This window comes from Filicampus tigris, chromosome 18 (genome assembly GCF_054856515.1).
Source record: "Filicampus tigris isolate MCC_2025a chromosome 18, RoL_Ftig_1.0, whole genome shotgun sequence".
Lineage (NCBI taxonomy): Eukaryota > Metazoa > Chordata > Actinopteri > Syngnathiformes > Syngnathidae > Filicampus > Filicampus tigris.
In genome coordinates this window covers 10097501-10112567 of record NC_141234.1, presented here as the reverse complement: position 1 = coordinate 10112567, position 15067 = coordinate 10097501, and the positions used below count along the sequence as shown (strand labels likewise).

Sequence of the window (15067 nt, the reverse complement as noted above, 5' to 3'; positions counted from 1 at the left end):
AGCCATAGACTCACACACTCACACACACTGAACATCCTCTGTACGCCACCTCTTAACAGATGGAGCTGCTTCTGAACCAGATAATCCGTTATTGTTCTTCATATTTTTGATTATCGCCATGGTTGTCATTTCAAAACCATACGCAAATCGCCCCCTAACCTTAGCTTGATCCAGGTTTTACTGCTGCTCCCAAGCTAATATCTTTGGCTCACGGCCTGTGAAGTCATATAAATGAGAGTTCCGCATAAGCTTCTCATTTGAGACATTGACAATGTAACGATTTGTTTTTGTATAGGAAGCATAAAAAGAGGATTTGCGGGGAGATTTGAGATGTTTACAATTTGAGATGTTTACAATTGTTGCTTTCTGGTTGTTTTTAAGGCGCTATTTCTTCAAAACATCTTACGAGCGCTGCCACTCTTCTTTTCAGTGAGTTTTGTCAACTAGAAACTGATACAAAGATGCATTTTATGAACAGTCGCACCCGCCCTTCTTTCATTATAAAAAATCGATAGAGGCCGTCCCGCTAGTTGTGGCCTGGTGCCAAGTATCGATCTGAGGTGACTGTTTTTGTTCGGTGGTTCGCATGACGTCCCGGGGACAATAAAAGACTAGTGAGATTAAGACAATTAGGGGGTTGATTGTTATCCAAAAGACGAGAAGGAGAAGATTAAATGAGGAGATTTAGGTCAAAGTGGGGATGCCCAGGAGAAGGAGGGGCAGAGCAAAGAGGAGGGTGAAGAAAAGGAGGAAGGATTGGGGTCAGAGAAACTGATCACTGCAGCATGTAAGGTTGCTCTGATTGGGAAAGAGAGTGATCCTTGGGAAGACTTCATTGGATTGACCTGAAGAGTTAAACAGGTTGAACTTCACCCGATTTTCAACACTAGGCACGCCTGTCTAGGGATTGTCTAGATCTGTCCTCACCTGTGAATCAGCATTGACTGCTGTAGTTTTCCTTGCCTTCTCCTACCTATCACTGTCCTGCGGCTACCCCTCCTTCTTTTGAGAACACCCTAATTAGCAGACATTTTTATTGATCCGCTGGATTTGGTGCTGAAATCCCCTTCGCTGTCTGCCAGACAGATCCGAGCTAAAGCCTTTCTCTATCTGGTGGTCTGGGAGATTGGGGAAAGAGGGTGGGGGCTGTAGGCCCACCTGTTGACCACAAGCCAGAAGTGTGCAGACTTTGCTACACCCTGACATCACCCTTTTCTTATCCGCTGTTCTACTCTGCCACCCCATAGCCCAACCTCCAAATCCTTAAATCCTCTGTCACCCCTCAATAAGTTTTCTTGAGCCTGACCTGACAGATTTTAATACCGCTGCCAAGAACAAATATCGTGAGTGCAATAGTCATCGTTTTGATTACTGCTTTTTCTTTGGTAGTTAGTGGGATTTATTAGGTGAAAATCCAGATAAAATGGAGACAGAGGATTGTTTTGTTTTTTTTTTTCCTTTACAATATCAAAATGGAACCGTTCTTTGTCCCTGAATGTAAATGGTAGCATCACATAATGTAACCCCAACTATAGCCCACATCATTCCTCATTAGCTTGCTTTGTGCTCCATAAAGACCCCACTTCCCAACAATGAAGATTTTCATTCTACATCATCCACTACACGTCATGATTTGTTTTTGAGTTAGGTAACAAAAACCAGAAGTCTATGTTGTGGGACTGTTGTTAGCATTCCTGCCTACCTTTCTTGTGCTATTAGTGTTCAGCCACTCCCTATTGGTTATGTATTGCTATTGCTGCTGATTGCAGAAACTGCAGCCTGCCACCTCCTGGGAGCACAACAGACAAATGTGACACTCCAAGATTTTGTTGACAGTTTAGCCATAGCGGAGATATGTGTTCTATTAGCAACCATTATTCTCGACATTAAACCTACAGGAAAAGAGAAGAAAATATGGAGTTGATCCTATCCTTTCTATAACTTTAACTGTTACCCTTCTTACTTTAAGATTCTGTAGTACTGGGACTTAAATCCATTAATATTGTAGATTATTTGTGAGGTCACCGACCACTGTTTCTGCGCCTGCGTCATAATCTTTGTTCGTCCTAAAGATGCTGGATGTAGTGCCATCTCGCTTTACCCTCCAAAAGTATGGAACAATATGGCCAATTCTGTTCTTTTTGCCCTAGACAGGAAATAATTTGGTTGGCAGAAAAAAAGAAAGATCCTGAAGTATTTTGTAGCTTTAGTTGCAAACTCCAAAGAGCGGGTGTGGAGGTCATGGACATGAACAAAAGTACAGATGCCGACGACTTAAAAAAATCTTGGGACGGGTTTATAGAATGATGAGCCAAAAATGTACCTTAACTGAAGTGAACGACTGGCATTAACTCAGAGAAAGAACAGAGAAAGAGTACAAACGAATCAGTGAAAATGTGAAGGTAGTATCATGGCTTCTCCTTCAATGGGCTCACCAATCTTCCTTGAACAACTCAATGCATGAAATCGGGAAATCTACGGAAACATTTTGTCTGTTAACAGACAAACAGTATAACTACTACTAATAATAATAATAAATAATAGACCCCATGTCAAATGCTGCATCAGCGCTCATACATGAATGGAAAGTTTTGAAATGTTTCAAAGCAGCTGAGAGATGAAGAATGATGATGATGATGATGATGGTGTTGCAAGAATGTTGAGTTTTCTGGCTTGCCCATCTTCTTCCTTCCTATTCTTGTGAGGGCATGCAGCCGAGATGAGGTGTGAAAATGAGAGTGTTGTTTGGACTTTCAGACATTGACCAAGACAAGTGTGTTTCAAATCATGGCTAGATTGTACATGTTGAACCTTTTGACCTTTAAATGCCATATATGTTTGTTCCGTCATATGGAAACTATATTTTGGTATGGCAGAATGCTTATCTAGAAGACATTTTATTTAGATGTAACAAATTTAATGACATAGAAGACTCTACTAGAATCATTCCAACTGCGTGCTGCCAATACAGATTGCCTGAAGTAAAACTAAATGTGTGTTGACAACTCTCTTGCGAAATAAACTGCGGCTTTAACGTGCGATGACAATATATCTTGACTTGACCCATTAAGATCAACAAAAACCCTCACAAAACAGATGCTCGTCGCAAAACAACGAATGTAATAATGCCATCTTACATATTTAAGGTTTTCAGTCTATAAGGATAATCCCTGTGGTTAAAGGGATCTGATAGAAAACCAGGCTGACCAGTCAGTAAACAACAAGGCAGTTGAAAAGTGACTCTCTCCACTGTGAATGAGTGCAGAAACAATGCATCAACAGTACATAATCCTCTTTTTTTTTTTTTTTTTTTTTTTTTATAAAGATCTGCTGATCAGCTTTTAGTTTACCAAGGACGATGATCAAAGCATAAAAACAACAATGTTGAGAGGGGGGGGAAAACAAATGGGCTGGGCAAGAATTCTGAGGAAGACGAGTCATAAGGAGCAGCCAAAAACAAACAGCACGACCGGTTGCGATTCTCCCTCCGGTGGATTGTTTTCACTTTCATTATAGTCATAGCATAACAATTCAACAAATGTGCGAAATAGTTCAATGTATTCAGCCATGCAGGCAGAAAATGCACACATGATTTCACATCGTGGAACAGGAAGTGAGTACTATATTTTTGTTGTTAGTTTGTAAGTCAACAGAGTTACAAAAAGAAGCAAATCTGAAAATCTCACCATTTAAGAATATCATACTGTATGTAGGAGGTGTGCATCTCTGAATCCGGGCAAATTTTTCCTGACAAAAGCTGTCATTTGTTCTTGTTGGTCTGCTGTCAGCTGTGCCTTTGTAATTAGTACTTGTGTGTGCGTGTGCGTTGTCGCCCCCTCCCAGATTCCCCAAGCAAAAAGTAAATGCAGTGCAAAAAGTTCATAATGAAATAAGTTCATGGTTATCTTAAAGTAAAAGGTAAGTGCTGCGCAACAATTGTAGAGGCAAAACGTGCCTCTTTTTTTTAACTAATTGGAATGTAACCGAGACTAATCTCACTGGTAACATCTGTATCCTTAAGAAACCAGACGTGTACATACGTGGTCAAATATTTAGGGAATGCCGTTTTTATTAGATTGCGCAGACGCACGTGTTCTATGTGACAGCTGGCTTGTATTAAATGCACTTTCATCGTTTGCCGTTTTCCCATGTTCACATTTGGTCTGTACGCGGAAGCGTTCACTGCACAAAAAGCAGACCGGTACATATACTGTAGCGCTCAGGTAGCGGCATCTTTAAGTGTCGGGTCACATCCCTTTGTCTGATTTTGCTAGTCTCAGACAGCTTCAGTATAGCTGACCTAAGGTCTTCACTTTATCCGTTCATCTTGTCTGGACCATTATCTACCCCCACCTTGCCTGGGCCAAGTTACCCAACAAGAATTTCGCTTCTTGAAAAGTGTGTCTGGACAGCACGACGTGCCAGATATAATAAGATCGGAGCGAGTCAACTCGCCACTCGTCCCGGAGTTTGGAGACTTGATCTTCTGAGCCTGAGCCTAGACTGTCTGCAAATTAGAGAAATTAGCCCAGTCGGGTTTGAGCCAGTGAAAGACCCACACGCCACGTATAAACACACGCGCGCGCACACGGCTACGCCGCCTTCATCCCACCCCAAACCACACTCCGCTCCTAGAATAAGCAATCTCGCCATATGGCAGCCAATTTCCTATCTCAGTTAAGACAAGAGGGTGGGGGGAGGAGTCTTTAACTTTAGAATAAAGGCACGGGTGCATTATTTCATAACATCATTAAATGTCAAACTTCCAACTGAGAGTTTCAAATGATGATCGTTATTTTTTATGATCAGTATTGGTTACAATACCAAATCCATCGAAAGCAATATATTTGAGCTGATTGATACTTTCCTAGCTATTTATAACTGGCATGTGAGTTGGCTGTGTGCGTGTCTAAAAGTAACCGGGAAGCTCACCAGACAGGTCTTTAAATCTCTTTCCTGTGCACTTAGGTGACCTGCCCTACATCTTCAAGTAGCAAGGAGCACAAGTCAGTGCATAACCTGTACTGATTGCAAGTCAATAAAAGACACGAGTAGAGTGTATAGAAAATGTTATGATTCATGTTCGTCCACAATTTGTGAAATCCTTGGAAGTGAGCTCTGGTAGAAAGTAGATATTTATGCATATGTTTAATCATTTGTTGGCCCAGTTGGTTGAAGATGTTCCTGAGCAAGATATAGGTCAAGGAGATACAGTGGCAACAGATTGCTCATTATGTGCCAAACCAAGCAAAATTCTCCGAGTGTGTTTTCCAGTGGCAACAGGCCAGCCATCTGCTCCTCCTTTATTCATTCATTATCATCTCGTCTTTGTGTTAGTGTGCGCATGTGTGTGCGTGTGTATGTGTCCGATACATCACAACAGCCACTTGCTTGACCAAGTGTACAACGTCACCGATGTTGTTGTCCGAAACCAACAGTTATGTGTCAGATGGTTCAATCACGTGACCGCGGTCGCTTGCCATTGGCGGGGCCGTCTGGCTAAAAACGCTTGGCGCAATCCGCTCTCAAGAGTTTCAGGTGACAGTGGGGAGAGTGGCCACGGGATCTAAGCAAGGGGAAGACAGCGAAGATAGGAGAGCAACTGAGGTCAGAAGAAGCCATGGAGGGGATGGCTTAACCAAAGAAATGACGCTCCAACAGCTGAATGAATGTGCACAAGTAAGCCTTGAATTCTTTTTCATACTCATTAAAGAAACGTTTTGAGTATTGGGTTGTAGCACGGCCTGATTTGTTTGCTTTCGATAGCGAGCACATTTTGAAAGGCAAATGTATTTTAATGCAGTTTCTTTTTTATCCAACTGTCTTGTCTTTCAGATCCTGAGCTTTAATCAGCAGACCTAAGACCGAGGGAATCAACCCCAAGCAAACCAAAGCTTTCCTCTATACCAAAGTGAACAGAAGCTCGTCCGTCGCCTGCGGTGTATTTCACAGTGTCCAAAAATGAAGGGGGATAGCACACAGGGAGATATGAGCACTTGGAGGGAAGTGGACTTCGCTCTCAACTGTACCTACATTGTACCGGATCAGCTGTCGAATCCGAGTTTCAATCTGCCAAAAGCCATGACTTCCATTCCACGCAACCTATCGTTCGAATGCAACAAAGATGAGGTAAGAGCAGTTTTGGTTCATTCAAAAACTCAACCGTGTCCCAAATATGAAAATGTGTGTTTTGCCAAAGAACTTATTCTCGTGCTTTTTACAACTCACTATTAATATTGAGTTACATTAAATATTGTCGGGCCATCTGCATTGGGGAACTCAGAACAAAACGTGTGATGACTGTGTGTGACAAAAAATAAACAAAGCTTTACTTTCTTTTTTAAATGCAACACACATACACCCACGTACACAAACAAAGACACACTCAGACACTATGACGTCAGAGCTTTTGCCAGTTGATCTTATCACACCTTGTTTTCTTTCTTTACAACCATGCACACCCTCTTCACCTCCCACAGATTCTTCCACTCAGGTGATTCATGAACTTGGCGATAAGAAAGCAGTCAGCTGACTGCTTCGCTCTCAAATCCAATTTAAAAAAAAATCCATTGATTTAGTCAGAGCAGGACTTTAAAATGATATTTTTACAATAGAGTTATTTCTCAGAGAGCAGCGAGGGACGGCATGCAAAGCAATCTTTGCAGTGGCCTAAAATGTCTTATTCCTCTTTCTGTCTCGTCCAAAATTTTGTGAAGAATTTCCTTCCTCTGTTCCTCAGCAAACTTAGATGACTATCACTTCAAATGTATTTTCATATCATTATCCATCATAGTCTTATTTTTGCATCTTCCTTTTGCCCACAAGCACAAGTGTTTGACGATGAAGAATGCCAATAAGGAAGTCGTCAAAGACAAACATGTTTTTAAGTTATGTGCTCTAAGCAAACTGGCTCTGGTCCAGAGTAGTTTCCTTTCCTAAAATACAACTCTTTCTCCTTGCTGTCGTCAAGGTGAAACTTATTTCCTGCTTCATTCCAGGATGATAAAATAGTGCTGCCCTCTCTGTGTGTTTATGACGGTATGTGGATGACTTCAGCGTAAATCACAATCCACGTGCAAATTTTCACATCCAGACTTTTTAAGACTAACCTCACCATTACACATACTGAAAGTGGAAGGCAACCTTTGGACTGAAACACGTTTCAGCTTTTCTAGGAAGATTTTCTGTAAGGTTTTGCAATGCGTGCTTGGAAGTTTCATCCAAAGAATAGTTGTGAGGACAATGTTGTTGGTGGGAAAGGGTTGCGATCTCCTTTGGTGTTTGGTGGGCTTGAGGTTGGTGCGCTGCGGACAGAAAAGGGTCTCCCCCAAACAGTGCCTACCAATGTGGAAGCATAGATTTGTCCATTATTTCTTGATATTATGATTTAAGGGGTCCATCAGGATCTAGTCTATGATGTCTATCCTCATCGCTTCCACGTCCATACAAAAACTTTTTAGTTTGAAGTGTGCCCTGAAAGCACGTGGCAGATGGGACATGAGCAGTGAGTGCCAGTTAGGGGGAGCGGAGGGGGCTAGGCTGGGCGTGGTGGGGGCGATTTAGGTTAAAACCAGATGATTAACTTTCGTTGGAAACAGGCTGGCCGGCCAGGCATCAGGTCCCAACTTGGCAGGCACACAAGCGATTTCCAATTCTGGAAAATATAAAAAAGATTGGGGGATGGGGGTGGAGTGAGTGTGATAGCGTGGGTTTCCTCAAGCCTCCTTTATTGCGTTCTTCTGCACACTACACGACCCCCCCCCCCCCATGACCACCCCCACCCTGCTTCCCCTCCGCCTTCCTCCCAACAACCTGAGCGGTTGAGCAGCGATAACGCGGTGGTGGCGGCACAGCGGTTTGTTAGCCACGCAACGCCGACTTAGCACAATGCGCCCTGTCACACCAGTTCATCACATCCAAGAATCACCTCACTTGAACATGCACAGCCACACGCGCCCTTGTCCTCTGCGACCTGTTCCTGATGTAATTAAAAAACGCACTTTAAAGCTCTGGTCTTTAATGACATGGTAAACAACCACAAAGTGTTTGGTTTTGAGGTCATGTTGTTGTTTTTAATAGTTGACCTTTTCACAAGGCGCTGTGGTAATCCTTTTGAAGGGTCATTCCTCAATGGCAGGAAGAGGGAGAGTGTGTTTACTTATGGGGGTTTGTGGATTGCGTTGGGGGCGGGTTCATTTAAAAGATGGAACACAAAGCTCCTGAAGACGTCGAGGGCAAGTGTGACACAGATGCTGCAGTCTGTTGGTTGGCATAAGGTTGATCCCAAGCTTGTCATGTGACTAATAAGGGCATTATGTTTTGATTGAATTTAATATTTAAATGTCTCCATTTTCTGATATCATTATGCGGATGTTAGGGATGCCCAATATATCGAAAAAATATCGATATTGCGATAATGGCCTATGCAATATGCATATCGCAAAGACATGTGATAATTTCTTATGGAATTGTATGCTTTGATCTGAATGTGACCAGTCAGATGCAAAGTTAAATGTGCATTAGTTGGACATTATCTAGGGGAATTACTATTTCATCAGATAAAAATGTCTTTTTTTTTAGGTACGTTAAATATCGCAATAATATCGATAAGGCTATAGTCAACATCCATATCGCTTATTGCATGTTTTTCAAATATCGTGAAGCCCTAGTGGATATGCACAGAATTTGAAAATAAAACCAGTTCTGAAACGTCATCACTATAAATTACAACGCACGGTAAAATCCGTATTGCACTTTTATACATTTTATAGATCATACTTAAACATAGAAAATGAAAATATCTCAAAAACCTGATGAGCTAGAAAAAAATTAAGACCTTTTTTAAATCAGTGAAAAAAATACATTTTTGGAGATGAGGCCTTGATTAAAATTTGTTGTTGACCAATGTAATTGTTTCTTGCGGTGCAGATTTTAAATCACCGTAAGAAATTTTTCATTTCATAATGGGAGTAGAACTAAAACATCACGTATATGAAAATTATGATTTTTGAAGGCACTTGCTACATTCGTAGCAAAACAACAGGTCAAACCGCACCCTGTCTCATTTTGCTGCGTGTTGCATTGAGGTGGACGGGAGGTCAGGGATCAGTGGAGTAGTAGGTGAGAGAAAGTGTACTGTAATTCCATTCACTGGGTGAAGTCATTAGTGCGGCAAAGTAGGCCACCTTGGAGGTTTTAACTTGCCTTCTGAGCTGTCTGGGTCAATGTGAAGAAGCCACCAGCATTACACCATAGGAATGAAATATTAAGCAAAACAGGAATTAATGGGCCATTCGTCTTCCATCTTGATACTGTGTTAAACTACCCAGAGGCCTCACGAGAATTAAGTAGAAAAATCATGTCATGAAAATGTTCGACGTTTATAGAGCAAGGACCCATGTTCAGTAAGTAGTAAGATAATTTAACATTACATCTCTGTGACTTCTCCAAATCAATCACAACAGAAAAATGATTTTGAAAAACGATACCTTTTATTGTTTCGTATTGTTTACGAGATATCCAAAAAGGGTTTTGAAAGGAATACCACTTTTCTCGTAAATTCAGTACACTTTTGGTATCAAATTGCTTCCAGGGATATTCCAAAGATCATACGCTAATTTTACGTGTGATCTGTTTTCAAGGTGAACGGTGTGTTCAGCAAAGAGTACATTCCTCAGGGGACCCGATTTGGTCCACTGCAAGGAGACATCTACACCAAAGAAAATGTCCCTAAACAGGCCAACAGAAAATACTTCTGGAGGGTAAGTACAACAAACAAAACACATAAACTCCAGCCACAGTACAAATGTTCAGGCTTTAAGGCTATACTGTATAATATGTAACTCCGCTTTGGCTGTCGTTGATGTCAGTTAAGAGCACTGAATCATTTTCCATTAAAGCCCAATAAAGATGTTTCAAATGAAGTCCATTGACGCATAGGAAACACAACCTGTTTTTAAACGACCTTAACTGGCCTTTTTTTTTTATATATATATATAACTTGTGATCACTGGTGGTACAGAACTTTTCAACCTAAAACGGTCATCACAGTTTTACTGGAACTTGCTGTGTCACTCAGTAAACGTATTTACTTCCAAGTGAATTCCCATTCAGTCTTTTCCCCACAAACGGTATTTCCCTTCCGGCTTTATTTCCTGTAACCCTGACAGGCAGAAGTGGGAAGCCACGCTCATGAACTCAAGCACACTGCTGCTGTCAAGTAGATGCGTGTATAATTTGGCTGCCGGCCAACTGTGTTTTTTTTTTTTTTTTCCCCTTCTAAGAGAAGTGGAACGATTCGTAACTATTGACAATGACGAGAGTGAAAGGGAGAGAGGAAAGGAGAGAGAGCGTGACACAGCAAATTGGACCACGCCTCCCAGCTTCAAATACAATGACATATCAAGCACCAACACACAGGAGTGACAGGACACCCACGACACACAGTGCTGTGCACACTCGAGGAACGCTGTCCAAAGGAGTATAACACATTGTACATTAGAACGGAAGGAGACAGAGGATACTTTACTGTACATGGCAATGGTGATTGTTTGTACTTTTACTCCCTTTATAACTTTCTTTATTCCCCGTGATACTGATTAGGCAATCAACACTTAAGATATTACATTTATGCTCCTGTATTTTTGAGTGGTCAAAGGAATTTACAAATATGTATATTTAAAAAATAAAGGCAGTATATAGTGAGTACAAACTAAGTGCGTCGACTTGAAAACTGGAATGGTTTTTAAATTCAAATTTTTTTTTGTGCTTGTCGCAGATTTATAACAACGGGCAACTGCAGAACTTCATCGATGGCTACGACGTCCACAGGAGCAACTGGATGCGCTATGTCAACCCGGCACGATCTCTGACCGAGCAGAACCTGGTGGCGTGTCAGAATGGCCGAGACATCTATTTCTACACAGTTCGGCCCGTGGAGCCCAGACAGGAACTGCTCGTGTGGTACAGCCAGGAGTTTGCCCAGAGGTTGTGCACTCAGCCGGACAATGCCAAACACAGTGAGTGCAAGAATATAATGAATATACTGATATATTATACAGCATTAAAAGGACAGGAAATTAGTCTCAAAGAGCATATTTGTTGTGACTGTCCTTTTGCCTTGCTGAAGAATGTGCTTGATATTTCTATTTTCGAGATCTAAAAACATTTAGAACGCTTTAAAGATCTTTGAAACTGACTCAGAGTCACATTGTTTTAGTTGTGAGAAAAAAAAAAAATCTTTCACTGCAAAGTAAATGAAGACACATTATTATTTCCCTCTGTGAATGTTATCCCTCACCGGCATGCTATATTTTCCTAAGTTTAATGTACCGAATCAAATTATTTCAAACATGCATATACTGTCTGTACAGTGTGCGCATTTAGACCAGTAGTGAAATGAGAATGATGGCTGTTTAAAGTCCCACAGTGAGTCATTTTTTTTAAAAGCCATTAACCGAATACAAGGTGCAGTATATCCTCATCCAGAGTGATTCTCCATTGCCACAGAGTCAAATGACTCACACAAACTGAATACACAATAAGTGTATGTGTCGCTATTTACCCTGGTGACTAACGCTACGGCGGTGTAATTATATTGTAAATGGCCTAAAAGCACTCACATGAGTTTCATTACAAAGTCTGTGGTTGCGCAACCATTTGTAATCTTTTTTTTTTTTTTTCATGACCAAGTTTAGCTTCAAGGTTAAATCCAAACACTGGCAATGAATTAGGCATGTTCTAACGTAAGTAGCAAATCAGGTCATCGCCATCAACATTGATAGTGATGGATGATGAAACGAAAATACTGAGTATGTAAATTATCCGGTAATTATCGGGTCCTAGGTGCAGACGTGGCATGACGCATACAGTAGATAGTCATTTAATCACCAACCTTTTCTCCCACAGCAACAAACAGAAACCTAAACTGCATGGTTTTGTGTGTTATGAGTCAAACGTGATACTACTATCATTTACCATCACAGGGAGTGGCATGTGGGTGGATGTGTGTCTCAAGAAAGTGTCATATGTAACATGTTTCAGCATGTCATCATATTGTATGAATTTTAAGTCATTGCTATACATTAAGTTAGTATTACACAGACAGAAGCTACAAATAGCAGCATACATTGTTCTGGTATACCAAGCATAGTCCCTACTCAACCCCTTTTATTTGTATCTGTCACAGAAAACATGAATGTTGACGATGAACAAGAGATCGCCAAACAGCACCTCGCTCAGCAAATGTGGTCCAAGGAGAGGACGACTGAAGAGGTGAAAGAGGAGAGACATGATGACGAAGTGGATGTGGAGATGTTGGGTAGAGACACCCCTCCCGATACCCCCGATGAGCAAATCATGGATTTCAGCAAAAAGATTGAAAAAGAGGAGAAGATGGACAGGGAGCAGCAGGATCCGGGGTTCATTCCGTCCCCTCAACCTGAACAAAGAGGACAAAGCCATGGAATGAATCCTCCTTACTTGGCAGAACACCTGCCTGCATTATCATCTGATCAACGAAATCTTCCCCTTCACCTCCACGGCCTCTACGGCCACAGGGAGGGGCTGGTGTCATCTTACCCACTTTACCCTCAATCCAGACCCCTCCAGCCGACCTACCAGCTCCTTCCTCCCTTCACCTCACACTATCCTCGCCTCCTCCTCCCTTCATACTCCCCTCCATTTCCTGGAATGCTGCCTTCCAGAGGAGCCCTCCGGTACGGTAGCTATCTGGGCACGGACGGAATCCCATACCCTCCCCTCAGCACCCCTAATCTACTCCCAATGACTCTGCCCTACCCTTCATCCCCGCAGGGCGGTCTGAAAGAACTCACCCCAAATGTGTCCCCTCCACGAGGCGCCCCAGCCACTCCTGAGCTCTCTCCCATTCCTAAGCCAACAAGCCAGCTTCCCTCACCCGAACAGACATCCTCCGGCTGCGAGGAGGCAATGAACCTAACATTGGACATTACCAAAGGCAACTCAGGGCTACGCAATCGTCCTGGGCACAAATCCTTGCCCTATCCTCTGAAAAAGCAGAATGGAAAGATCAAGTATGAATGTAACATCTGCTCAAAGACTTTCGGACAGCTGTCGAATCTCAAGGTACCGACTTCAACAACCATCAGTTTCCACCCGTGCTAAAGGGCTCTCTTTTAATTCCGTTGCCTTGTTTGTGATCATAGGTTCACCTGCGAGTGCACAGTGGCGAAAGACCTTTCCAGTGCAACTTGTGTAAAAAGAGTTTCACTCAGCTGGCTCATCTACAGAAGCATCACCTCGTCCATACAGGGGAGAAGCCACATGAGTGTCAGGTACGTTGTAACTAATGTATTCTAAAAAGCGAACACACATACACCGGCGGTTCTCACAGTCAGGAGATGAAATCGCCGGCGATATGCAAGACGTGTTGCATAATTTGTCGCCGGCTGTCATCGTTTGTGGTAACACGGTCTGTTTGAATTACATTCAGCCACCGCTTGATGTCTGTTACCCAATACGCTTTGTATGCTGTTGTTTGCATACGTGACTAAGTGGGTCTGAGAGCTGCCAAACAGATCTGATTAGTTCTAGAATACCTGCGGTAAAGAACAGGAATAACAACGCTACCTTAATCACGTCAAGATTGTGTAATACCACTGCGTGCCTAAAATAATCCCAACATCATTATTTCCACTCTACCTACCTTTTACGTCACAAGAGGTCCGTTGAGAAGTCATTGACACTTTTTTTTTTTTTTTTTTTCCAGGTGTGTCAAAAGCGCTTCAGTAGCACCAGCAACTTGAAAACTCACCTTCGACTCCATTCTGGGGAAAAACCGTACCAGTGCAAGATGTGCAGCACCAAGTTCACTCAATACATCCACCTCAAGCTGCACCGCCGCCTCCACAGCAGCGGCGAACGCCCTTACCACTGCCAGCTGTGTTCCCAGGCCTTCTTCCACCGTTTCTCCCTTCGCATCCACCAACGCAGCTGCTGCCTGGCCAACCCCAGCTCACCCGCCAACGTCCACATGAAAGAAATGCTGGAGCGCTTTGACGCCAGCCAGGAGGCCAACACGCTCGTAGAAACCGCATCAGCATCGCAGGTGGAGGAGGCTGTGGAGAGATGGCTTGCTCGCACCTTGGAAGGTGAGGGTAAGGAGGACCAGAAAGAGGCCACCTTTCTGCTCAAAGCTCTGACTGTGGCTATTAACGCACCCGTCAACCAATCAGCAGCAACCGTTTCCCAGCACAGCTCTCCAGCCGCCTATCAGGAAAGAGCTAGCGTCGTCCATCTCCACAAGCGTTCAACGGTGAAATTGGAGGGTCAGTGAGACACAACTGAACGAACCCTGGAAAGGAGCAAAGGAGATTTAAAGATACCACTAATAGAGAAACCAATGTCGCCAAAAGTAGCCTCTCTTTTTTTTTTTTTTTTACTGAAGAAGAGAAACACAGCAAGATTTTTTTTAAATGAGAGCAGCACCAAAATAAGAGCATTCCAAAGACTGGACTCAGTGACCTGATATTTTAATAGACATTATAGAGATTGTGTTTCCTTCCAAGAGTTCATACAAAAAAGAAAATTGGAGGATCTTGTCAAGCTGTGAAGTAAATTTGTTTTACTCAGGTAGTTTTTTTGTGTGTTAACTTATGTTTTTCCACCTGTTCTGTTTAGAGATGTTTATTTATTTAGCTGTTTTGTTGTTTATTTGATGGTAGACATTAAAACAACTCAGGAATTATGTCTTAGTTTGTCATGCTTGCTTTACTTTGTGTTGTGTGCTATGTGTACGGCACGAATTTCCCAAGTTGTTAATTTATTTATTTATAAGGAAAAGGGTCAAATCGGGAATGTTTAATTCACGTCTAAATGAGCGTTTGCCAAAACATAGATTATTGACATTGTTTTCAGGAATCATTTAGCAAGTTTAAAGACCGTTTTTATACCATATCAAATCACCCAACGAAGGTCTAAAATTGTTTTTGGTTGATTTCGGATGCATTAATCTTATTTTATCTCTTACTGTAATGCTTTCAGTGCTAACGTATTGATGAGTCATAAAGTAGGTAGCTGTAGCTTTGCA

At 42.2% G+C, this 15067-nt stretch overlaps 1 protein-coding gene across 3 annotated transcripts in view; it reads left to right on the top strand.

Moving 5' to 3' along the window:
• Positions 1-3448: 3448 nt before the first annotated feature.
• Positions 3449-15067, top strand: part of prdm1b (PR domain containing 1b, with ZNF domain) — a 12070-nt gene continuing 451 nt past the window's right edge. The window contains exons 1-8 of one of the 3 annotated variants that reach the window (XM_086015202.1): positions 3449-3613; positions 5531-5679; positions 5836-6129; positions 9642-9761; positions 10778-11018; positions 12188-13104; positions 13185-13313; positions 13748-15067. The exon at positions 13748-15067 is cut by the window's right edge and continues 451 nt beyond it. In XM_086015202.1, coding sequence (XP_085871328.1) covers positions 5962-6129; positions 9642-9761; positions 10778-11018; positions 12188-13104; positions 13185-13313; positions 13748-14314 — 2142 coding nt within the window. In that variant the 5' untranslated portion in view covers positions 3449-3613; positions 5531-5679; positions 5836-5961 and the 3' untranslated portion in view covers positions 14315-15067. Of the gene's footprint in view, positions 3614-3704; positions 3919-5530; positions 5680-5835; positions 6130-9641; positions 9762-10411; positions 10543-10777; positions 11019-12187; positions 13105-13184; positions 13314-13747 lie in introns of those variants that run through there. The other 2 variants (XM_086015203.1, XM_086015204.1) reach the window with 2 other exon arrangements.